General features: G+C 38.3%; 1 protein-coding gene across 1 annotated transcript in view; it reads left to right on the plus strand.

Annotated features, from left to right (window-relative positions):
- Positions 1–24431, plus strand: part of KIF13B (kinesin family member 13B) — a 235453-nt gene that overhangs the window by 74495 nt on the left and 136527 nt on the right. The window contains exons 3-10 of the mRNA XM_066388256.1: positions 827–839; positions 4655–4715; positions 8005–8097; positions 9166–9346; positions 13169–13256; positions 15968–16102; positions 18740–18852; positions 20400–20511. Coding sequence (XP_066244353.1) covers positions 827–839; positions 4655–4715; positions 8005–8097; positions 9166–9346; positions 13169–13256; positions 15968–16102; positions 18740–18852; positions 20400–20511 — 796 coding nt within the window. The remainder of the gene's footprint in view (positions 1–826; positions 840–4654; positions 4716–8004; positions 8098–9165; positions 9347–13168; positions 13257–15967; positions 16103–18739; positions 18853–20399; positions 20512–24431) is intronic.

Consider the following 24431-nt stretch of genomic DNA (forward strand, 5'->3'; position numbering starts at 1 on the left):
TACTCATATTTATATATACATACACACGTATAGAGAGAGAGGGAGACGAGAGGAGAGGGAGTTAGCGGGAGAAGGACGTAGTAGCCTGGGCAATGTTAACAGTTGGTGAATTGGGTGAAAGGAGTGCTTTGTGCTTTCCATATAACTTTCCTCTAAGTTTGAAACTACCTCAAACTTAGATTGGATTGAGTTACATTCCTGTACTCTGAGGAGATGTGAGTGGCAGTTTCAGAGGGAGGGAGGGTAGAAGCAACTGGGAGAGCATAGCAGATAGGTAATGAGTAATAAATGAGTAATCCAGTAAATTCACTGGAGAAATATTAGGTTGTTCCTTTAATTTAACTTTTTTTTCCTTAGCCAGACAGAATTCATTTTGTGTAGAAGGGCCTGTGTAGATAGTTAGCTACTGCTACATCAAAACAGAGGAAACTAATTCGAAGTTAAATCAGATGATGAAAAGTAAAGAAGTTTTAAATATGTACTTATACGACATATACAAGGATAAAAAGAATGTATAAGAAAGAAATATTAGTACTTTAAGAATTACCCAGTGTTCAAGTAATCTTTCTTCTACCAGAAAGGTACCAGTTAAGTTTTTTATAATTAGCACTCTGCCCTACTAGGTAATAGATATTAATTGATTCTTTATTTTAAATTGCTGTTTTATTTTAAAGTTAATATTTTATACTCATAATAAAAATTTACATGATGTTTAGTATCATTTTTGGCCCTTCAAAAAAGGTCTTATAATAAACTAAAAAAAGGTTTTTTTGAACATTTTTTCCTTTCTTTCATGTCAACGATAACATCTTTTTGGGGATCTCAGAAGCCAGCCAAAGGTAAGAGATTTGGTGTATTATGCGATTCTTAATATAGATATATGAGGTGCGTATTTCTGAAGTACTGGTAATTTTCTTCTCCAGTGTATTTTCTCTCTGTCACTTTTGTAAAAGTCATGCAAACTGTTGGCCTATTCATAAAGCCGAAGCCATTTATTGGCATAGGAGGGACTGGAGGTTTATGGAAAAACTGTAGTTGTACTTTGACCAATTATAGCCGATCTTCTGGCAGCTACAACACAGATTCCTTTTGTGCTTTGCTGTTCACCATGGATTGGCTCAACACTGGTTGTTCCAAACTGCGGTCAGGACTATGCTAGGCGGACTCATCCATGTTGTTCCCAAGACAGCTGGGGATACCTTCTCAGGCCAACAGTAACCTGTACTGGGCCACGGCCTCTTCAAGGGAACATGAAGAGTTCATTTTAGAGCTGAGCCCAGTTTCTGCAGAAACTTCAGTGGGTTGCGTCAGTCCCTGCATCTCAGAGAATTTATAGGTGTGCCAAAGTGGACTGACAGAAAGACTATATTTTTCAATTGACCATTCTCTGAAGTTACTTGGAACTTTCTAGGAAATTCAGATTTTTATCTGCATTCTTGGAGTTTTGTTTTTATTTTAGAGTCTATGGTTTAATTGTAATTCCATTCTCTATTATTGATGCTAAAAATATGTACAGACATGGCTGTTTGGGACTCTGAATGATTTAAAACATAGTTTTTAATATGACCCTTATTTCTTTATATATATAAAATTAATTTTATTAGTTTGATCTTATCTTTGTTATGTAAAGATGCTGGATTATTTTCCTTTCCTGTCCTCCTGCCTTGTTGATGACCTGGGGTCCCCTCCTGCTCAGCTTGCTGCTCTCCTGGTGTTCTCACTTCTGGGGCTGCTCTTTGCACCATCTCCTTCTGCAGTGTTTTGTCCTGTGGTCTCGCTGTGGCTGCCCCTCCTCACTCCCCATCAATTTCATTGCAACTGTTTTCAGGGAATCTTAATTTCTGATCCAGGTACAATCAAGCGTTCTTGCTTCTAAAACTTGCCCTCTTTTTCTCCCTTTCCCCCTTTTGGCTCTTCCCCATCCTCTCTCCATCATTTTGAGTTCATTTCAGTTGGGATGGGGGATATGTGTTATATTTACTTTACCATCCTAATCTAATTTTCTTTGTTAAAAAAGTTAACTTTTAGACAGACTCTGGGCCAGATAAAATATTTTAAAATATTAAAATCACATCATATTCAAAAACATATGTAACTTTGGAGACAACGAGACTGAAGCATCGCGTTTGCTGGGCCTTGGCTTCAGACAGGTTCTCAGAGGTGATAGAAGTCTAACTCTGCTAGAAAATAAAATGTCCTGATATATGGTGAGGGCTGGAGAAGCTCCCCATGTGAGAACTGATTTGGGTGCAGCTCCACCATGAATGAAGACTTAAAAAATGGGTTTGGCCACCAACATTGAGCTCATGTCTGTGTACGTAGGAGGGAATGGAGATGTCATTGGGCTTTGGGAAGACCAAAGTCTGGGCTTCAGTATTTGGGATTGGCACTATAACTAGTCATATAAAAGCAGCCAAAGGGAGAGGAAAGAACAAACACTGACGTAATCCATAAAATACAGACTGCCAGTGCATTTGCAAACTGACATATAAAGGCGCAAGACGAAAACTGTATCTGTAAGCAAGGCCACAGACACCAAATCGGAAGATTAAAAATGCCAGCTGAATGAATTTTAGAACAATTACAGTTAAAATCATTAAAGAGACTAAATTATAAAACAGGAAATCCAAAAAATGAACAATACTTTTAAAATGTCACCAAAAAGTATGCACATTTTATAAATTAGTAAACATAAAAGATCTAAACCAATCATCCATGATGTCCCACCAACCAGCATTAACCACTGTCCATATTTCCATTGTAAATTCTTTTTTTCCTTTTTGACAGAGACAGAGAGAATCAGAGAGAGAGACAGATAGGGACAGACAGGAAGGGAGAGAGATAAGAAGCATCAATTCTTTGTTGCAGCTCCTTAGTTGTTCATTGATTGCTTTCTCATATGTGCCTTGACTTGGGGGGCGGGCTCCAGCTGAGCCAGTGACCCCTTGTTCACACCATCAACCTTGGGCTTAAGCCAGTGACCTTGGGCTTCAAGCCAGCAACCTTTGGACTCAAGCCAGCGACTATGAGGTCATGTCTATGACCCCACACTCAAGCCAGCGACCCTGCGCTCAAGCTGGTGAGCCCACGCTCAAGCCAGCTGGATGAGCCTATGCTCAAGCCAGCAACCTCGGGGTTTCAAACCTGGATCTTCCACATCCCAGGTCGATGCTTTATCCACTGCGCCATTGCCTGGTCAGGCTAATGTAAATTCTTTCTACTTTTTGTCTGTATAGATTTTTTTACAAATATGGGATCATGGTCTAGACTTTTATAACTTTTACATTAATATATGAGCATTTTCTTATCAGCCTTTTACAATCTTAGAGCTATACATTTTGCCTATGGATGTGTTATAATTTACTTAAGAATCTGCTATTTTATAGCTGTTTTCAAATTGCTGTAGTAACCACCTATACTTTTTTTTGGTGACAGTGACAGAGAGAGGGACAGATAGGGACAGACAGACAGACAGGAAGGGCGAGAGATGAGGAGCATCAAATTCTTCGTTGAAGCTCCTTAATCTCCTTAGTTGTTTACTGATTGCTTTCTCATGTGTGCCTTGACTGGGGGACTCCAGCTGAGCCAGTGACCCCTTGTTCACACCATTGACCTTGGGCTCAAGCCAGTGGCCTTGGACTTCAAGCGAGCAACCTTTGGACTCAAGCCAGCGACCATGAGGTCATGTCCATGATCCCACACTCAAGCCGGCGACCCCACGCTCAAGCTGGTGAACTTTCACTCAATCCAGAGGAGCCGCACTCAAGACGATGACCTTGGGGTTTTGAACCTGGGTCCTCTGTATCCCAGTCCAATGCTCTATCCACTGTGGCATTGCCTGGTCAGGCTCATCTATACATTATTTTTTTAATTTATTGATATGAGAGAGTGAGAAATGAGGGGAGAGAGAGTGAGAAGAAACAACTTGTAGTTGCTTCACTTTAGTTGCTAATTGATTGCTTCTCATACGTAACTTGACTGGACAAGCCTGGGGTTTCCAACCGGCATCCTCAGTGTTCCGGATTGATGCTGTATCCACTGTGCCACCACACATAGGCATTTATATTTTTTTAATATCTTTTTTTCTCTGAGAAAGTAAAAATATAGAGACTACATAAAAACACAAAGAAGAAAACAAAGAATGCTAACTTTATCATACAAAAATACACTTATGTATATATGTATGCATGTGTGTGTAATAGGCATCATATTGTACATATTGTTTTGTAACCTCTTTTTTCATTTAACACTGTTAATTTTTCCGTGTGAAAAAAGCTCTATATTATCTATAGCAGTGTTTTTCAACCACGGGTTCATGAAAGACTTAGCCAGCCTGATGCTGTATGAAGATTATACACAGTCTATAATCATTGGGCCTGCAATCTTCATACAACATCTGGGTGGTTAACTTTCTTGCAGACTGGCACGAAATTTCTGGCGGACCACCACTGGTCCACAGACTGGCAGTTGGAAAACATTCGTTGTGCATTATAAGACTGTATTATAAATAACTTAATTATCTTCATTGTGAGACACTAAGCTGTTTTTATTTGAACTATTATGAACAATGTTGTCAATGTTATGACATTGTTATAATATTATAAATATGTTAAGATTTTGTTCTTAATACACACTATATTTTATTTTTCAACAGGTGTTTGCATATGATCACTGTTTCTGGTCTATGGATGAATCTGTCAAAGAAAAGTATGCAGGTAAGAGTACAGCATACTAGTAACTACTGATGACCTAGAAAAGGTGTCTTAATGTTTTTTTCCATAAATTATCATAGTATTATTTTGCATAACTTTATAAACTACACAGAGAATTTCCTCTAATTTTTGCTGTTAGAGTTTTTGCATTGGTTGGGAAATGGGAGCTTCACTGTGCACTGCTCTTGGTTTAAGATGATCAAGTTAGGTTGAGAGGGTACTCAGTTAAGGTTATCTTACTCAGGTGCATCCCAGGCCTTCTGTGGCACCAGTAGCACACAGTAGCCACTCGATTCCCCCAGATGTCTGTGATGTGATCCACAGAGGCAGCTTGGGGTAACGGACGAAGAGCCATGGAAAAGATGAGACCTTGAGTTTAACCCAGGCTCTGCTCCTGACTGCCTCTGTGACTTTGAGGAGATCATTGAAGCTTTTTGTGTTCTGTTTTCTCTCTTTAATGAAGAGGAATATACCGTGTTCTTTCTAAATTTGCTCTGGTTGTCGCCCCTGGTGGGCGTGCCGGGTGGATCCCGGTCGGGCGCATGCGGGAGTCTGTCTGACTGTCTCTCCCCGTTTCCGGCTTCAGAAAAATACAAAAAAAAAAAAAAAAAAAAAAAAAAAAAAAAAAAAATATATATATATATATATATATATATATATATATATATATATATATATATAAATTTGCTCTGGAATTTTTTTTCTCTAACTTTCTTCAATGATTGTTTCAAGCCCCTTTTCACCAGAAGTTTAGGACTACAGGGATAGCCTTTTATTTCCTTTATTCCTAACTGATTATGACATCTGTTTCTAAGCAATCTCTTTTAAATATTGAGTGTCACATTGTATTGGTTTTTAGTACTACAGCTGTTTCAAAAATGAAGGGTAATTTGATCTAGCTGGCCTAGTGATGACTTTAAGGAATGCTTCAGTATCGGAAGTATGATGATGAGGTACTAATCTGGTAAATTAACTAGGAAGTGAGGCATAGTGGAATGCTATTTATAGCACATAAAACATTACAAAACTAATAGCATCCAGGTGTCTCATATTTAAAGTGTGTTTGTGGGGGCAGAGGTGTCTCCCCACCACCATTAGGCAATGTTGCAGACACCAGGTGGGTGTCCTATAATTAACTCAATTCTGACATAGTCTAACTGAAGATTGCATCAGATCCCACAGGTTAAGGGTTCAGTCCAACAGGACTGTTCCCGCACCCTCATGCCCCACTTCAGACACCAGTCACAAGTTCAGGTTGTTACCTGTACTTCAGACCAATTAGTTCTAAATCGGAGGTTCCCACCACCTCTTCCTTGGGGTCAGTTAATTTGCTAGAGTGACTCATAGAACTCAGAGAAAAGTTTTACTACTAGGTTACCAGTTCAGTATGAAAAAGCCATAACCCAGGAACAGGTAGATGGGAGAGATGCACAGGGCAGGAGTGGGGAAAGGCACGTGGCTCCCATGCTCTCGCCAAGTGCACTACTCTCCTGAAATCTCCACGTGTTCACCAGCCTGGAAGCTCTCCAAACCCCGTCCTTTTGGTTTTCATGGAGCCTTCATCACATAGATATAACTGATTAAATCATTGGTCAATGATGATTGATTCTGCCTCTAGCCTCTAATCACATGACTGGTTCTCCTGCCAACTAGCCCCCATCCATGGGTCTAGCCCAAAAGTCAACTCAACAATATAACAAGACATATTTATTAATTTTAACACTTTGGAAATTTTAAGGATTTTGAATGACCAAATATATATTTCCTATAAATCAGAACATTATCACAGTATTCAAGACTTGAGGTTGAATGGCATATTTAATTTAGCCTGTAGAAGAGCATTCGACCCTATTATTTATGTCCATGGCAGAAAGCTAGAAGAAATTTTTAATATCTTCCACCCTGTCCTAGCTGGTATATATTGTAGACCCTGTAATTTAAAATTGCCACTGAGAAAGGAAAGTGGAAAAAAAAAGGAGTCCCTGGAGAATCACTGGGTTCCAAATACCAGTGGTTTCAAACATGTGGCTACAGAGGTAAAACAAGCTACCTGTGAATTTAGCCACAACTATATATATGTATTTTTTTTACAGCTATAATTTTTTTATAAAGAGACTTGAAATTTTATTCCAGTAGAGCATTTTCTGTCTGGTAAGGCCATTTCTGTCTTACCAGCTCATTAAAAAATATAAATAAATAGCCTGACCTGTGGTGGCGCAGTGGATAAAGCGTCGACCTAGAAATGCTGAGGTCACCGGTTCGAAACCCTGGGCTTGCCTGGTCAAGGCACATATGGGAGTTGATGCTTCCTGCTCCTCCCCCTTCTCTCTCTCTGTCTCTCTCTTCTCTCTCTCTCTCTCTCCTTTCTAAAATGAATAAATAAAAAATAAATAAAAATTATAAAAATATATATATAAATAAATATTTCCTTTTTTCCTTCTTTTCTCTTCCTCCTCCTCCTTCTCCTCCTCCTTCTTCTTCTTCCTTCTTCCTTCTTCTTTTCCAAATAAAAGGAAGGGAGTTAGAGGGACAGACTACCGCATGCGACTTGGCCATGATCCACCTGGCAAGCCCTGTCTGGGGTCAGTGGTCTGCCCACCTGGGGCCATGCTCACAACTGAGCTATTTTTAGCGCCTGAGAAGGTGGTTCCATCAAACCATCCTTAGTGCCCAGTGCTGATACACTCAAACCAGTTGAGACATGATTGTAGGAGGGAAGAGGGAGGAGGGGTGGAAAAGCAGATGGCCGCTTCTCCTGTGTACCTTGACTGGGATTCAAACCTAGGACATCCACATGCTGGGCCGACACCCTACTACTGAGCCAGCTGGCCAGGAAAAAAGTTTCCAAATAGAAAAAAAAAATATCATTAAGGAAAAGGAGAGGGGATTTATATACATGATGTTTTGAACTCTAGTACCCTCTGAAAAAAGCATTAGCTGACTGGTATAGAGTTAATTTCAGATCCCCTAGATCCCAAGTTTAAATATTGGATATTTATAATCACAATTTATAAAATTAGCAGTTCATTAGCTTTTTGCATTACAGAAGATTTTTTGGTCAGTGTTTATTAATTCAAGTTCATATTATCAGGAATTTTTACTCATTTTCTCTCATGTGCTAAACTAGAAATATCCTGAAGAACATTAGCCTTTGGCAGTATTTATCATGTTTAAAAATCTTTTTTTAGAGATAAGATAAGTTGGAAAAAGTGCATTTTTGAGGGTTTTTAAAAATTGTTCATGTGTAGTTTGGGCTTAAAACATTCTTTTTCTGTGTCTTTCTCTTTTTTAGGTCAAGATGATGTTTTTAAGTGCCTTGGGGAGAATATTCTTCAAAATGCTTTTGATGGCTACAATGCATGTATTTTTGCCTATGGACAGACTGGTAATATTCAATAATACATATATATATATATATTTAAACTTTAAAGATCACAGCAGAATATACCAAAAAGGATATATATTGTTAGTATCTTATAAATCATGACTGATAAGAAGCATTTTGACTTCTGTGTCTGTAGTCAACAGGAAAGAAAATCTACTTCAAGTGAAGGAGTCACTGTTTTGAGGGTACATTGTATAGCTTGTCCAATTGAAAACTGTTCTTCATGGAAAAATGCTTCTGGTATTTTTCACAGGCATTGCGTATAGTGGTTATAAGTGTAGTGACTCTGATCCAGGTTATCCCAGCTCCAACTCTGTTCCTGCTGTTGAGGGGCTGTGAAACTTGCACGTCAGTTTCCTTGTCTGTAAAATGTTGATAATTACAGACTTCTCTTAGTGGGTTGCACAGTGAGTTAACCTGTGAAAGCTTTTTGAAAAGGCCTGGTACATAGGAAGTGGGATAGTAGTTTTAGGTATTATGATAATGATGATGTACCAGGTAACAAAAGCAGCAACTTGTATTTAAAAGTATGTTTATAAAGTCACTGCTACTAAAAAAGGAAAAGAATTATACTTAGTTAAGACTATGAGTGCTTGGATTTTCTCTATTTTCTGGTATTTTCTAAATTGTCTTTAATGAATATGTATTCTTGATACAATGGAGAAGATAATTTTATAGTAGGAGATTACCCTGGTTTCTACACTATTACCAAAGGGTCGTAGGTTCCTTTGCCCTGGGGTCTTTTAGGATAACTCATTTTTTGTGGTCTGGTTAGTGGTTGAGAGCAGGCACAATAATACTATTGATCATATGGATCTTCCCAGTTGATTTTAGGAAATTATTTTTCAGTTGTTTTAGGTAATAATTTTAAATTCTGAAGATGGCTGAAGAGGTGGGTTTTTTTCAGTAGGAAAACTTCAGTGTTTAGTCTCATCATTATATTTGGGAATATTTATTTTATTTTGAGCATTTTCCTAACTGCTAGTAATTTATTATGAGCACTGGAAAGAGGTTTATGTGTTTCAACTTCTCAAAGAGACAGGGATAACTGTGATTTTCATTTTTTAGGGTCTGGAAAGTCTTACACCATGATGGGCACAGCTGACCAACCGGGATTAATCCCAAGACTTTGCAGTGGACTCTTTGAACGAACTCAGAAAGAGGAAAATGAAGAGCAGAGTTTTAAAGTAGAAGTGTCCTATATGGAAATTTATAATGAAAAAGTCAGAGACCTTCTTGATCCCAAAGGGTAAATGACTTTCATACTTTAATATTATAGTATTTTGGACTCAAACAGACTTAATAAATTGGCATAAGTGAAAATTTTTTATATTGAACTCTAGTAGAGAGTTTTTTATCTAGTTATTGTCTTTGTGATTTTATCTGGTTATCTAGTTATTATTTTTGTGATTTGCACTGAGTGGCTTCCTGCAGCCAATTCTGGGCTTTTGAAGTGAAGGCTGAGATGTGGCTGGGCGGTGTGGTTGAGCAGTATGCATTTGGGTCACGTTGCTTTTCTCATGGACATCCAAAGCCACAAACACAAAATGTGCAATGGAAATTAAGTTACTTAGTATCAGGATAACTGGAATCCTTAGTCAAGGAGGTAATTATTATTATTATTATTATATACTATATTTTTTTCTATTTTATCTTTTTTCTTTTTATTGAATTATTGGAGTGGTGACACTGGTTAACAAAATTGTACAAGTGTCAGGTGCCCAAATCTACTACACATCATCTGTACACTGTATTGTGTGTTCACCCGCCCCAAGTCAAGTCTCTATCCATCACCGTTTATCCTCCATCTCATCCTACACCCCCTTATAATTTTTTTTAACCAAGAAATTTCAGGGGGAATTCAGCTGTTTTCAGGTTATGAAGTGCAAGAGAGGCATAGAGATAGAAACCTAGACTGCAGGATAGTTAATTTTAAGGATTTCCATATTAAAAAAAAAAGTCCCATATTATGGTATAGACTTTGAGATAAAAGTGGCTTACAAGTATTAGAAAGCCTTAAAAAATGTTCTCTTTCGGCATGGACAGGAGTGTGGTGGCTATGGGGAGGTGGGGGGAGGGAAGGAGGGAGAGGGGGAGGGGGAGGGGTACAGAGAGAACTGGATGGAGGGTGGCGGAGGATGATCTCGCTTCGGGTGATGGGTATGCAACAGAACTAAATAACAAGATAACCTGGAAGTGTTTTCTCTGAATGTATGTACCTTGATTTATTGATGTCACCCCATTAAAATAAAAATTTATTTAAAAAAAAAAAAAAAAAATGTTCTCTTTCTGCAGTTATGTCCGAGCCTAATGAGGAAGATAAGAGGTATCTGAGGAAATCTGTTCTTTGCACAGAGCATTCTTTGAGGTCAGAATTTAAGGAAGTGCAACAATGGAGAGAAAGAAACAGATAATAACTATAACTACAGCTGTGACTTACTGATGTACAAACAGTGTTCAGGAGGTCAAAGAGCCAGTTGAGCCAAAGCTAACAGAAAGTGCGGAGGATAATGGGCGACATTTATTTGTGTTTGGATGAAGAGGAGGATGATCAAGGAAAGGTGGTCTTAGAGGCTGTGAAGCCCAGTGAATTACTGCTCAGTCAAAATGAGTGTCTTTGCCCAAAGAAGGAAAGATTCAATAGCAGGTGCTTGATGAATTTTGTGCCGAGTAGGAGTTTGTTCACAGAGCAGTTAGGTGAGAACCATTCAAGCACAGGGGCAGCCCATGCCAAAGATGTTTGTAGAAATCCTTTGCTTGCAGAACGACCCAGCTGTCCAGTGTGGCTGGAGGGCAGTATGCCTGGAAATTAGCATAGGCACTAAAGGAGGCTGGAGAAGGATGGGTATGGTGTAAGCATCTGCATCTTGCTGAATAGTGTGCTCTTGAACTTTTTCTGGCTCTCCTCTGAATACTTCTTGCACTTTCACCTCTGTGAAGGCCATCATTTTCTTAGAGACCCAGTCCAGACCTACTCAGAAATTCTTAGCTGGCTTCATTCTTGTGTTTTGTATTCCACAGTGCTTGTGTGGCATAGCTTAAACTTTATCTACAGTTTTTTCAGTCTTAAATAATTTCTTATATATTTGTCTTGTGTATAGTTTAGTAATTTGTAGCTTGGGTTTTGGGTTTACCTAGCTCTGGATCTAGGTCCAGTAATTGTTACTTATTGAGGAAGGTACTTAAGCTTCGTAGGCTTCATTCGTACAGAGGGTAGGGTAATGTTATGTACTGTCTCAGAGGGCTGCTGTGAAGCCAGACTTGAGGTCTTAGAACTTTCATGGCACATAGTAAGTGTGAAATAAGTGTTAGCTGTTGTTATAGTTGTTTCCCCCATGGCAGGTCTTGAGGTTTTTGTTGTTGCTGTAGTGCTTCCGAGCAGTTGAAGTAAATAGATTAAAGACTATAAAGGTGAATCTGACCTGTGTTGGCACAGTGGATAAAGCATCGACCTCGAATGCTGAGGTTGCTGATTTGAGACCCTAGGCTTGCCCAGTCAAGGCACATATGAGGAGCAGCTATTATGAAATTGATGCTTCCTAATCCTTCCCCTCCTTTCTCGCTCTCTCTCGTCTTTCTCTTAAAAAAAATCTATAGAAGTGATATTTTTTCAGTGAATGACTGTTTGAGAGAACTTTGTTTTGTTACTCAAGTACTAATTTTATTACTTCAGCATGTACTTTGTGTAATGATGTAATTATGTTTTACTTAGGAGATAATACAGTACTCATTATCTTTGAGATAAAGGGAAAAAGGGAAAGGAAAAAGTTAGACTGTATTCTGAAATCAGAACTGAGGTAAATAATTGTTCCATGTCTACTGTATGCACCGTTTTATCCTAGTTATCATAAAAACATAGCAATGTTTTTAGTGGTTCATCCTAGGATGCCAAAAGAATCCAACACTAGAGAATGTTAAGTATTATAATAAGAATCACTTGTAATCTCACCATCAACAATACATTATAATGATTTTATTTCTTAAAGAGTTTTCTTGCGATATAATAAACATGTCATATGATTATATCATTAGCAAGTACGTCTTAGTATTTTTGGTTGCTATCACTACTGTGTGCTCTAGGTTTTGGGCAGCTGTCCTTCCCTGGGTTTATCAGTCCTTTGTTTGCTAAGAGGCTTATTTATTTTTTAATCATGAATGAGTATTTAATTTTATTTATTTATTTATTTTAATATAATGTGTTTACATAGATTCAAATATCCCACCGAGTACATCCCCCCACCCCCATGTGCCCCTGAACCACCCCTTTACCCCCTCTTCCCATGCCCTTCCCCCTTCCATCCAGGATTTGCTTTTCCGCTCTTTATAACACCGTGTTATGTGTATATAATTTCACCAATCTCTTTCCCTTCTCTGATCCCATCCTCTCATCCCCTTTCTGTCTGTCTGCTTTCCCCCTGTTCCCTTTGATCCCACCTTTGTCTCTATTCCGCTCCTCAGTTCACCTTGTTCATTGGATTCTTCAAAGAAAAATATCGTATGAGTATTTAATTTTATTAAATAGTTTTTCCCACATTTATTGAAATGATCATGCGTGGATTTTTCCCCCCATCTGTCTATCAATGTGGTAAAGGCCGTGAATATTTTTTCAGTGCTAAAAAATCCTGACAACCCCAAGATAAGCCTGATTTTAAGTTTGTTAATTCTCATCAGATTCGTTATTTGTCGCCTTTAGTTTGTCTTTATTTGTGATTGAGGTTGGTCTGTAATTTTCCTTTCTTGTACAGTTAACATTTATAGAGTTTCTGCTCTCTACCACATTCTGTGATATGACAAGTCGATTGTTTGTATTTATTTGACTCTGCATTCTTTGTGGTAGTAAATAGACATCCCACAGTGTACCCTTTTGAATGATGTGATATTTTACCATATTATGGAGTTTTTGTTACCAGTCAAGATTTTAACTTTTGGTTTAAATTCTTCTGGGATCAAGTTGGTTGGTTTTATTTATTTGGGATCTTTGTTGAATTCAGTATGTATTTTGTGGGGCACAGTTGAATCCTTTAGAATACAGGTTATTGTTTAAAGATTTTTTTTTGTTTCTAATGAACAGAAGCCGTCAAACATTAAAAGTAAGGGAGCACAGTGTGTTGGGACCCTATGTCGATGGACTTTCTAAACTGGCTGTCACAAGCTATAAGGTAACAACATCTTTTATATAAACTAACTGAATTCAGTGTAACAATTTTTAAAAATTTGTGATTATTATTTTTGAAATTAAAAATTATAGCAGCATGACTTGATAAATTACTTTTTACAAAAATTTTTACTTAAAACACTGTCAGGACAGTTTAATTGTGAGAGAAGGTGTACATTTACAAGCCATACCTATTCATCTATTGTGAGACACACATATTTTTGGTTTCATGAGCTCTAAAACTGTGATGTACCTTTCAATGATAAGTGTCAGCTTTTTTAGTAGTACTACATAAAATAATGAAGTTGCTTGTGAGTTAGTGAATTTAATGAAATAAAATGTATGCACTGAGTTGCGATTCCAAAGCCTGTTTCTCATATGAGAGAATCACTTACTGGCCTTTAGTTAGTTCTCTTTGTTTTCAAACTTCACTGTTCTGCTTTGTGTGAGTCCATCAGGCTTTGCGCATTGGGGGAGTGGGGTTAGGGTGACATGCGTGATGTAATTAATGTTCATTGTATTAAGAGTCAGAAAATGTTAATCTAGTGATACTTAATCCTTTTGTGTGACTCCTGTGTGACTCAGGATCATTTACTCTTCCTCACCTACCCTCTTTGTCCTAGATTTTAAAATGGAAATTAGTTTTATTTATTTTTTTACTATTTTACAAGGTAGGTTCATTTGTTTCTTTGTTCATTAGTCAATTCTATCATTTGGTCACTGATACTTTATTTCGTTAACGTTAGTTACTTCATTTAGTAAGTATCTATTGACTACCTATTATGTGCCCGACATTGTACTAGGTGCTGCAGGTATAAAAAAATGAATGAAGTGACCCATTACTTCAAGCTGCTTATAAATATTATAAAGGTATTATAAAAGAGCACAGTTTTAAGTGCTGTGATAGATACATATTCAAGGTTCAGTGCAGTTTCAAGGAGGGGTACCTAACTTAAATGGATATGTAGCTGCTGGGTGGGGTTGTTTGGAAAGGCTTCCTAGAGGAGATCAGATGGGATAATGCATGTTAAAAGTGTTTGAAAACTAGAAAATATTTACAGAAATGTTAGGTCTTGTTATATGAATAATGATTATTTGAGAGCATATTTATGCAGCGTTGGTGAGAGATCAAGATTGTTTTTGAGAGCTCAGAGGAGATTGGAAAATATAAAAAGAACTTTTGCTTGTTTAAATAATTAAAAGGCTCAATACAGAGTTCATGCAGGAGACAACAGATTAGAGACCAGTGAATAAATGTAGGCTAAATAGGATAAAGCTTTTACATTAAGCCTCAGCATTGTCAGATTTAATGCGTCTAAAATAGATTTAGAGTGAATCTAGAAAGTTGTGATTTTTATCCATTCTGGTGCCGATTTATGGTATATCTTTTTGCAGTTTATGTTTTTACTTTGAGACATTTTATTTATAATGCTGAATTTTTCCCTTAAACATTATTATTATTATTGTTTTTACTTCTGCAACAAAATAGAAACTTAGGATTTTTAAAGGTTTTAATATATGTGTGTCAGTTAGGACTATATTGGCTACATAAGCAGAAAAATATAACGAGATTTAAGTTCTTTGGGATATGAATCATTATATAATATTTTGGTCATTCTGTGTTCTCAGTATCTTAAAATGTACTTAGTACACAGTAGGTGCTTTCAATATATAATAGAGTGAACAAATGAATGAATGAAAGAATAAATGGTGGAAGGATTGGTATGGTGGCCCCAAATATGCCATTAGGAACCTAGATTCCTATCAACTGTATAGAAATGATTTTGTTCTTACAGTTCATGATGGCTCAGAACCAAGATGCAACAGCATCCCTACTCCTTTTAAGGAGACTTGCCAGTGACCTGTATTAATACTTTAATTCTCATTCACTAAAACTAGTCATATGGCCAGACTGAGCTGCAGGGGCTATCTGGGAAATGTTGTGCTGCTATATGCTCACTGAGGAGTAAGTTCCTTTACTGGAAAGAGGAAGAGACTGGATAAAAGGAGGCAACTTGTGAACTCTTTCAGACTTACCCTCTTTCTTGTTCTTCAATAAGTCCTTGTAAGGTAGATGATGTTATAGCTCTGTATTGTTACTTATGAAACAAAAATTCAGATTGGATAAGGAACTGTTTTAGAGTATATAACATTTTTACAAATAAAGATCCCATGATGTTTCTATATTGCATCATGCTGTCACTACTTTAGCAGTAATGGCAACAGAGTAGCACAGAGAATTAGTCTCTTGATGTTTTTATTTAAAAAAAATAGGTCTGGTAAGATATACTTCAAGTTAGGGAGGTAATTCTCTGCCTGCTTGAAGGGGTTACAAATTATTGTGTAATCTAATCTGATTTAACAGTTAACTTCTATTCTGTAATTGAAGGAACAAAATTTTTTCAAGTTTCTAGATTGGATGAGGATTGGCATGGCATATTTGTCCATTTTGTAAGACTCAACATGTAGCGTCTAAACTTTTCTAATTCTCAGAGCCACCACTTTATCTTCACGTACAGAAAATAGTGTGTATATATACATATGGGCAGTAATGGCTGTTGTACTCTGTGGGGTTTAATGTTCATTGATGAACAAAGTGTAAATGCCAAACATGGCTCCCTAAGTAGTGAAACTTACAATGTATTTTTGTAGTAAGAAGAGTTTAATGTATATTAGACAAATAATGAAATGTGTTTGGGACTTGTTTTCACTTAGGATATTGAATCTTTGATGTCTGAGGGTAACAAATCTCGTACAGTTGCTGCAACCAACATGAATGAGGAGAGCAGTCGATCCCACGCGGTCTTCAAAATCACCCTCACGCATACTTTGTATGATGTGAAGTCTGGGGTAGGTGTTGTATGACTTTTTAAAACAATTTTTAATGTGGATCATGGTTTATTTTATTCCCTTCATCTGTTAGAGGACTTAAAGTCCTAACCAAACGTGTCTCACTTAGGACATGAGACAAGAAACAAAAGCCATACTAGGTAAACAGAAAGAGATTTATTTAAAGGAGGAATTTGGGTGACTGCAAAGTTGTTGGAACACCTGTGGAGGAATGGATTCTGGACCGAATCTCTAGAAAAAACGCCCAGAACAATACAGAGCTTACTGACCAGGATGCTACTACCTCTGGGGCCTACTGTGCTGTGAGCTGAGTTCTAGGCATGTCGCATAGCTGTGATCCAGGACAGCATACTGCTGCGATCCAGGACCAGACTCCACGACCCTGCCTGCCAGCAGAAAACCCCAAAAAGGGGCAGGGGGATGTCCTCTGCTTCACTTCTGTTTTCAGATCTTAAGCAAGTGTGTCTAATTGACAGAACCTAAGTCACATACTGAACCCTGGCCTGCAAGGGAGTCTGAGTTCTCACCCTGTACAACTAACAGAAGGCAGAGCAGAAGTCATACGAGCAGATGGTCCAAAGTCTTTGCCACAGCAGTTTTTCGAACTTGAAACTATGCTGGCTAATGGTATAAAGCTAATTGGTATATAGCTGAATCAGTGGAGATAGTTTTGAAATAGTACTTCTGCTAAGCAGCTAAGTATTAGAAGAAATAAATTGTACTAGAAAAGTGCTAGATTTATAGAATAATTTTTTGAGCATTTGGTTTTGAAACGTAGAAGAGTAAACAGTCAGAGATGTATACGCTCCTACACACTGAAAACTTCTCTGTTGACTTACATGTTTGGCTTACAAGTTTGCCTCTTTTAATATGAACTTTTACATATTTTTTTATGCTGCTTGTCCTCCAGCAAGTCAGTTTCAAACAGCAGAAGGTAAAATAATCACCCTGGCAAAGTGCTATATTTTGGCAGGATTTTTATTTGCTGAAAGCATATTTTTCTTCTTTTACCATCACAGCATGATTAGTGTAACAACAAAAAGTTCTTTGTTTTCTATTTCCTTTTCAGCATAAAACAAAAAACATACTGAAGACTTATTTTTTTAACCAAATGTACTTTTGATTTGGGAAATTGAATACCCTTTTGTAGCAACATGTTTATTTATGGAAATAAAAATAAATGTACGTTTTATAGGAAAGTTTTTAAAAATGATCCAGCCTTTAGAATTTGGCATTGATGTCTCACTTTTTTTGTCTGTGTATTGCTGCTGAAAATAAAATGTTACCTGTGGAATTTATTATAAAGCTTTTTTTTTTTAATTTAAATTTTACTTTTCAATTACAGTTTACATTCAATATTATTTCATATTAGTTTCAGGTGTACAGCACAGTGGTTAGACACTCATATACTTTACAAAGTGTTCCCCTGATATTTCCATTTCCCACCTGGCACCACACGTAGTTATTATAATATTAGTGGAGATATTCCCTATGCTATGCTTTACATCCTCACGACTGTTTTGTAACCACCAATCTGTACTTCCCAGTCCTTTCACTTTTTTCACCTCTTCCCTCTGACAACCACCAGTCTGTTCTGTTTTTTGAGTCTGTTTCTATTTTGTTTTATTTTTATAAAATATTTTTGATAAAAGAAAATATCAATATATATATGTATACATGTATAATATCTTTAAAATTTTTTTCCCATTGAATTGATAGAGAGGGTGGGAGGTAGAGAAGCATAAAATTATTATTTCACTTAATTCCATTTAGTTGTGCATTCATTGGTTGCTTTTTAATACCTGGAATTATGAGATAAGAAAATTACATGAGTAATATGAAATATTTTAGAAAGTTGAATTTTTGAGGGACCCTTCTATTGTATAAAAATCAGATTAATTTTTTTATGTCAGTAAGAATTACAAATTTTCCCCTTAGAATTATTGGTAAATACTTGTGAAATTTTAAGCATAGTTTCAAATTGTTATCAGAAATTATATCCTGCCTGACCAGGCGGTGGCGCAGAGGATAGAGTGTCGAACTGGGACGCAGAGGACCCAGGTTCGAAACCCCGAGGTTGCCAGCTTGAGCACGGGCTCATCTGGTTTGAGCAAGGCTCACCAGCTTGAGCCCAAGGTCACTGGCTTGAGCAAAGGGTCACTCTGTCTGCTGTAGCCCCCTGGTCAAGGCACATATAAGAAAGCAATCAATGAACAACTAAGGTTTCACAATGAGAATTGATGCTTCTCATCTTTCTCCTTTCCTGTCTCTCTGTTGTTATCTGTCCTTCTCTCTCTCTCTCTGTCTCTGTCACACAAAAAAATATATCTTATAAATATTGTTTTTGTATACTTCCCTATGAAAATTTTATTGGGTTCCCTAAAAATGTGTCATTTTAGGGGGTGTTGTTTTTTTTGAGATAACTTTCACTCTGTCTAGATACAAAACTAGAATTTTGTATAATAATGTGTTTGCTAGATTGTATCGTTTTCTCATATTAGTTTATAGCAGGGCAAACTAAGTTTGAAATAAGTCACTCATTAAATAAAAGATTTTGGTGGTAAACTCATTCCGTAGAGAGAGTATCACTTTTGTATTCTTTAACTGTGAACTAGTATTTATCAATTTACTTTCTAGACATCTGGAGAGAAAGTGGGCAAGCTGAGCCTGGTCGATTTAGCTGGCAGTGAGCGGGCAACAAAGACTGGCGCTGCCGGTGACAGGTTGAAGGAGGGGAGCAATATTAACAAGTAAGTTTTCCAGGAACTTACTTTTATTGCTTTGTTGAATTAGTAGCCTAATAGGTGAACAGCTGTGGTTATTAAAAGAATAAGATGCTGGGCCAATTCAGGCAATAATGAATAAATAATTGGGAATTTTTTTCACATGTGTATTTTTTTTTATGGGTTCGAACCTATTTTACGTTTTGGTTTTATGTCTGATGGAGCTGAGAAGTACAGCCTCAGTCAAGTCAGAGGTTTCTCAAGAGTGGCCTTATTGAGATTTGGGCCTGACAGCTCTTTGTTCCTGGGAATGGTCCTGTCTACTCCAGGATGTTTAGCAGCACTCCTGCCTTTACCCACTAGGTGGCAGTAGTATCTGCCACCTCTCCCCCACCCTCAGTTGTGACAACTCAAACTGTATTGTCAGCGCTTCCTGGGGAGGCATAGTCCCCTTCAGTTGAGACCTGCTAGTCTAAACTATAGCAAAGAACAAAGGTTTGTCAGAGGCTAGCTGTTGATCTTGACCTGGATGTCACTGTCTGAACAGACAACAGAATGTGTGCTACCACATCTGATTTTCCCCTTTATAACTGCTGTGGTTCTTATTATTCCACTACGGTAGGGCTTTATGGGGTGATGTTTTATACCAGTTCTTTTGTATGGTTATATTTTTTACCTCTGGCCAAACTGTTAGCTCCTGTGGGAAGGAATCTTTGTGGCTCCCAGAAGGACACATAGTCATCAATATCCAGCTGATAGTAAAACACCATCATGCAGGTTCCATGTTAATATTGAATGGCGATATATATATAGATTTATATATATATATGTGCAATTATATACATATAATTTTTTTTTTTGCATTTTTCTGAAGCTGGAAATGGGGAGGCAGTCAGACAGACTCCCGCATGCGCCTTACCGGGATCCACCCGGCACGCCCACCAGGGGGCGATGCTCTGCCCATCCGGGGCATTGCTCCATCGCGACCAGAGCCACTCTAGTGCCTGGGGCAGAGGCCACGGAGCCATCCCCAGTACCCGGGCCATCTTTTTGCTGCAATGGAGCCTCGGCTGCGGGAGAGGAAGAGAGAGACAGAGAGGAAGGAGAGGGGGAGGGGTGGAGAAGCAGATGGGCGCCTCTCCTGTGTGCCCTGGCCGGGAATCGAACCCGGGACTTCCACACGCCAGGCCGACGCTCTACCACTGAGCCAACCGGCCAGGGCTATACATATAATTTTTGTGTTATATTTTAATTATATTGTGTTTGTGGCTTCCTTTCTTAAAGATATGTAGTGTTTGTGTTGTTATCTTGGCCCAAAGGTTTATGGCTACATTTTTATTTATAAAAAGAAAAAGAAAAAAAGAGCTGAGCTAAGTAATTTTATTGCTTGCAGGAGTGTTAGAGGGACACTAGCTTTTAGAGTTTATGTATTTTTAAAGGGAGTGGTGAAATGCTGACAACAGCGTTGTTTTCATGCAGGTTCAAAGGCATCTTGCTGTTCCATCTTCGTGCTGAAATGTGACACTTGATATACTCAGTTTTTCATGGTTATTATGATTTGTTGCATCATGCAGGTCCCTCACAACGCTTGGTCTGGTTATCTCGGCCCTAGCAGATCAGAGTGCTGGCAAAAACAAGAATAAATTTGTTCCATATCGTGACTCAGTTCTGACCTGGCTGCTTAAAGTAAGTTATTCTTTCCTTCCTCCTCTCCTCTTGGTGGCTGGTAACAGGAAGAATGAAGAGTAGAATATTAGTCCTTTCCAGTGATCATTTCCTCTATCAGTGTTCAAGTTTATAATCATTAGGCTCTTAGATGATAATCATAATTTTATTTATTTATTTATTTTAATAGAGGCAGAGAGTCAGAGAGAGGGACAGAGATAGACAGAAAGGGAGAGAGATGAGAAGCATCAAGTCTTCGTTGTGGCACCTTAGTTATTCATTGATTGCTCTCTCATATGTGCCTTGACAGGGGTGGGGTGTGAGGATAGGCTCTAGCAGAGCAAGAGACCCCTTGCTGTGCCAGCGACCTTGGGCTTCAAGACAGCGACCTTTAGACTCAAGCCAGAGACCATGGGATTTTGTCTATGATCCCACACTCAAGCCAGGGATCCTGTGCTCAAGCCAGTGACCTTGGGCTTTCCAGCCTGGGTTGTCCAGGTCCCAGTCTGATGCTCTGTCCACTGCACCACCACCTGGTTAGGCGATAGTCATAATGTTAATTGATTAAAGCACAGGCTTCTTCCTGACTAGCAGAACCTGGAAGCAATGGGAGTTTGGGGCACACTGGATTGCACAGTTGCCTCTGATATTTTGGAGCATAGAAGAAGGACCTTGTGCTAATCTGATAGGCGAGTGAGTCATGGAAAAGGAGTTCCACTGTCTTAACAGACTCAATTGGACTGCTGTCTGTCTCACAGGCTCCTTATGTTTGGCTGACATTTTGGAACTTGTATTTATTTCTGTGTAACTTCAAGACTACTTGTGATCATTTTATTTTGCTTTCAGCTTTTTAAAGATGTTGTTTAAGAATACAGAGTCAGTCACACAACATTCATTGACTGATTCTATGTCAATGAGAAAAGTGGAAACGGGGAAGTAAAAAGCCTGTATGAAATGCTGTGGAGAACATAAGACACTCCTTGTTCTCTGTTGCTCGGAGTCTCGTATGGGAGACACAATATGCACATAAAATATTACAACATGACTTAGTGATCCGTGGGAGAGAGAGTAATGACATGTCATAAGAGTCTGGGGAAAAAAGAGACTGTTTGCAGGTTTCCAATGGTCTTCAAGGTTCCCTTTAGTCTTAGTGAACTGGATATTGGCCTGGGACTTAGAGCAGCGGTTCTCAACCTGTGGGTCCCGACCCCGGCGGGGGTCGAACGACCAAAACACAGGGGTCGCCTAAAGCCATCGGAAATACATATATGTACATTTGCCCATCTCCACCTACCCTCACCCCCCTTTTTAATTTTCACTACACATATATGTATGTTTTAATGAGTTGCTCACCTGAACCTGTACCCTAATAAACTCAATTTAAAAATAAATTAGAGGCCCTGGCTGGTTGGCTCAGTGGTAGAGCGTCGGCCTGGTGTGCAGAAGTCCCGAGTTCGATTTCCGGCCAGGGCACACAGGAGAAGCACCCATCTGCTTCTCCACCCCTCCCCCACTCCTTCCTCTCTGTCTCTCTCTTCCTCTCCCATAGCGGGGCTCCATTGGAGCAAAGATGGCCTGGGTGCTGGGGATGGCTCCTTGGCCTCTGCCCCAGGCACTAGAGTAGCTCTGGTCGCAACAGAGCGATGCCCTGGATGGGCAGAGCATCGCCCCCTGGTGGGCAGAGCATCGCCCCCTGGTGGGCGTGCCGGGTGGATCCCGGTCGGGCGCATGCGGGAGTCTGTCTGACTGTCTATCCCAGTTTCCAGCTTCAGAAAAATACCTAAATAAATAAATAAATAAATTAGAAATTTTTAAAAGCTGAAAAATAAGAAATCCATGTGATTTTGTTCATTTATTTAAAAGTCATCATAAATAAATGTACAATAGATAATAAAAATAAGATTTATGGCCTGACCAGACGGTGGCGCAGTGGATAGAGCGTCGGACTGGACGCTGAGGCCCCAGGTTTGAGACTCCGAGGTCACCAGCTTGAGCACAGGCTCATCTGGTTTGAGCAAAACATCACCAGCTTGGACCCAAGGTCGCTGGCTCAAGCAAGGGATTACGCAATCTGCTGAAGGCCCGCGGTCAAGGCACATGTGAGAAGGCAATCAATGAACAACTAAGGTGTCGCAATGCGCAACGAAAAACTAATGATCAATGCTTCTCATCTCTCCGTCCCTGTCTATCCCTCTCTCTGACTCTCTTTCTGTCTCTGTAAATAAATTAATTAATTAAAAAATGAATAAATAAAAATAAGATTTATGTATTGAACAACCTGTTATTATTCACTGTGCCAGGGTTTGAGTATAAAGATTAAACATAGGTCCCCAAGTAGTTTATTGGAGGACACAATTTTGACTTAGTCCATGACATGTTTAGAGAATTATATTTATAAAGGGAGTAGGATTATCTTTTAGTTTTGACACCCTCTTATAGGGTAGTATTCAAATTTACTTTTTAAAATTCTGTGCACTATTTGAACATGGTTTATTAAGTGTAACTTGTTGCAGTAGAAAATCAGGTACATTACTTCCTTAGGGCAAAATGCAGTAAAATTGAAATTTAAAACCAAAGAATAAACAAACAATTTTTTTAAAAAACTTAAAAAAAAATTTAAGATTTTATTTATTGATTTTTGAGAGAGAGAGAGAGAGAGAGAGAGAGAGAGAAAGGGGGCAGGGGAGAAGCAGGAATCATCAACTCCTAGTAGTTGCTTCTCATATGTGCCTTGACCAGGTAAGCCAAGGGTTTTGAACCAATTACTTCAGCATTTAAGGTCAAGCTTTATCCACTGTGCCACCATAGGTCAGGCAATTTTATTTTTTAATTACAGTTTACATTCAGTATTATTTTTATTAGTTTTGTGTGTACAGAATAGTGGTTAAACAGTCATGTACTTTACAAAGTGTTCCTCTGATATTTTCAGTACCCACCTTGCACCATATATATACTGCTCACAACAATTAGGGGATATTTTAAAGCGTCATATTCATTTTGAAATATCCCCCAATTTTTGTGAGCAGTATATTTATCACAATATTATTACCTTTATTCCCTATGACTATTTTGTAACTACCAATTTGTACTTCCTAATCTCTTCATCTCTTCCATCCAGTTCCCCAACCCCCCCTTCTCTCTGGCCGCCACCAGTGTATTCTCTGTGTCGATGAGTCTGTTTCAGTTTTGAACAAACAAAATTTGATCAGTAAAAACTACTTCTAAATAACTCTTGAATTAAAGGGATATTACAAAACATTTTACTACCACGGAAATAATTGTACTGGTCTTCATGAGTTGATAATTAACCTTGAAATCTCATTTGTTTAATTTCCAGAAGAAATATCAATAAGATACGTATCTCTTCCTAAAACTTTCCATGGAAACATTTCCTGATTATTCATGATTATTCCTTGAATGTGCCTGATTTAAAAGACAGCATATTCAATTGCCCTGCTGTTTGTGTTGCTACTTCAGTTTGTTTAAATAAACAATAGGAAATATCTTTTGTTAGTTGATATAGTTAAAATGGCCTAGGTAATTATTCAGTGGCCGTTGCATCCACTGAAGGCCAGGAGAACTTGTTTTAGGACAGTTCCCATGCTAAGTGCTTCGTACATTAAATCAATTACTCTTGAAAGGTAAGGAAGGGTCTTCCTATTTTACAGATGAGGCGATGGACACAGAAACAAGATTGGAGTCCAGGGCTTCACTGCCCATCTTTTGTCTAGGAAGGAGGTTATCAAAGGTTACCTTTGATTAGAAGGAGAAACACTTGTTATCAGGCATTGATAGAAATTATTATAAACACTGGAACTTGAAGAACAAAACTTTTTTTTTTTTTTTTTACAGAGACAGAGAGAGAGAGTCAGAGAGAGGGATAGACAGGGACAGACAGATAGGAATGGAGAGATGAGAAGCAGTCAATCATCACTTTCTCA

The sequence above is a fragment of the Saccopteryx leptura genome, chromosome 1, assembly GCF_036850995.1.
Source record: "Saccopteryx leptura isolate mSacLep1 chromosome 1, mSacLep1_pri_phased_curated, whole genome shotgun sequence".
Classification (NCBI taxonomy): domain Eukaryota; kingdom Metazoa; phylum Chordata; class Mammalia; order Chiroptera; family Emballonuridae; genus Saccopteryx; species Saccopteryx leptura.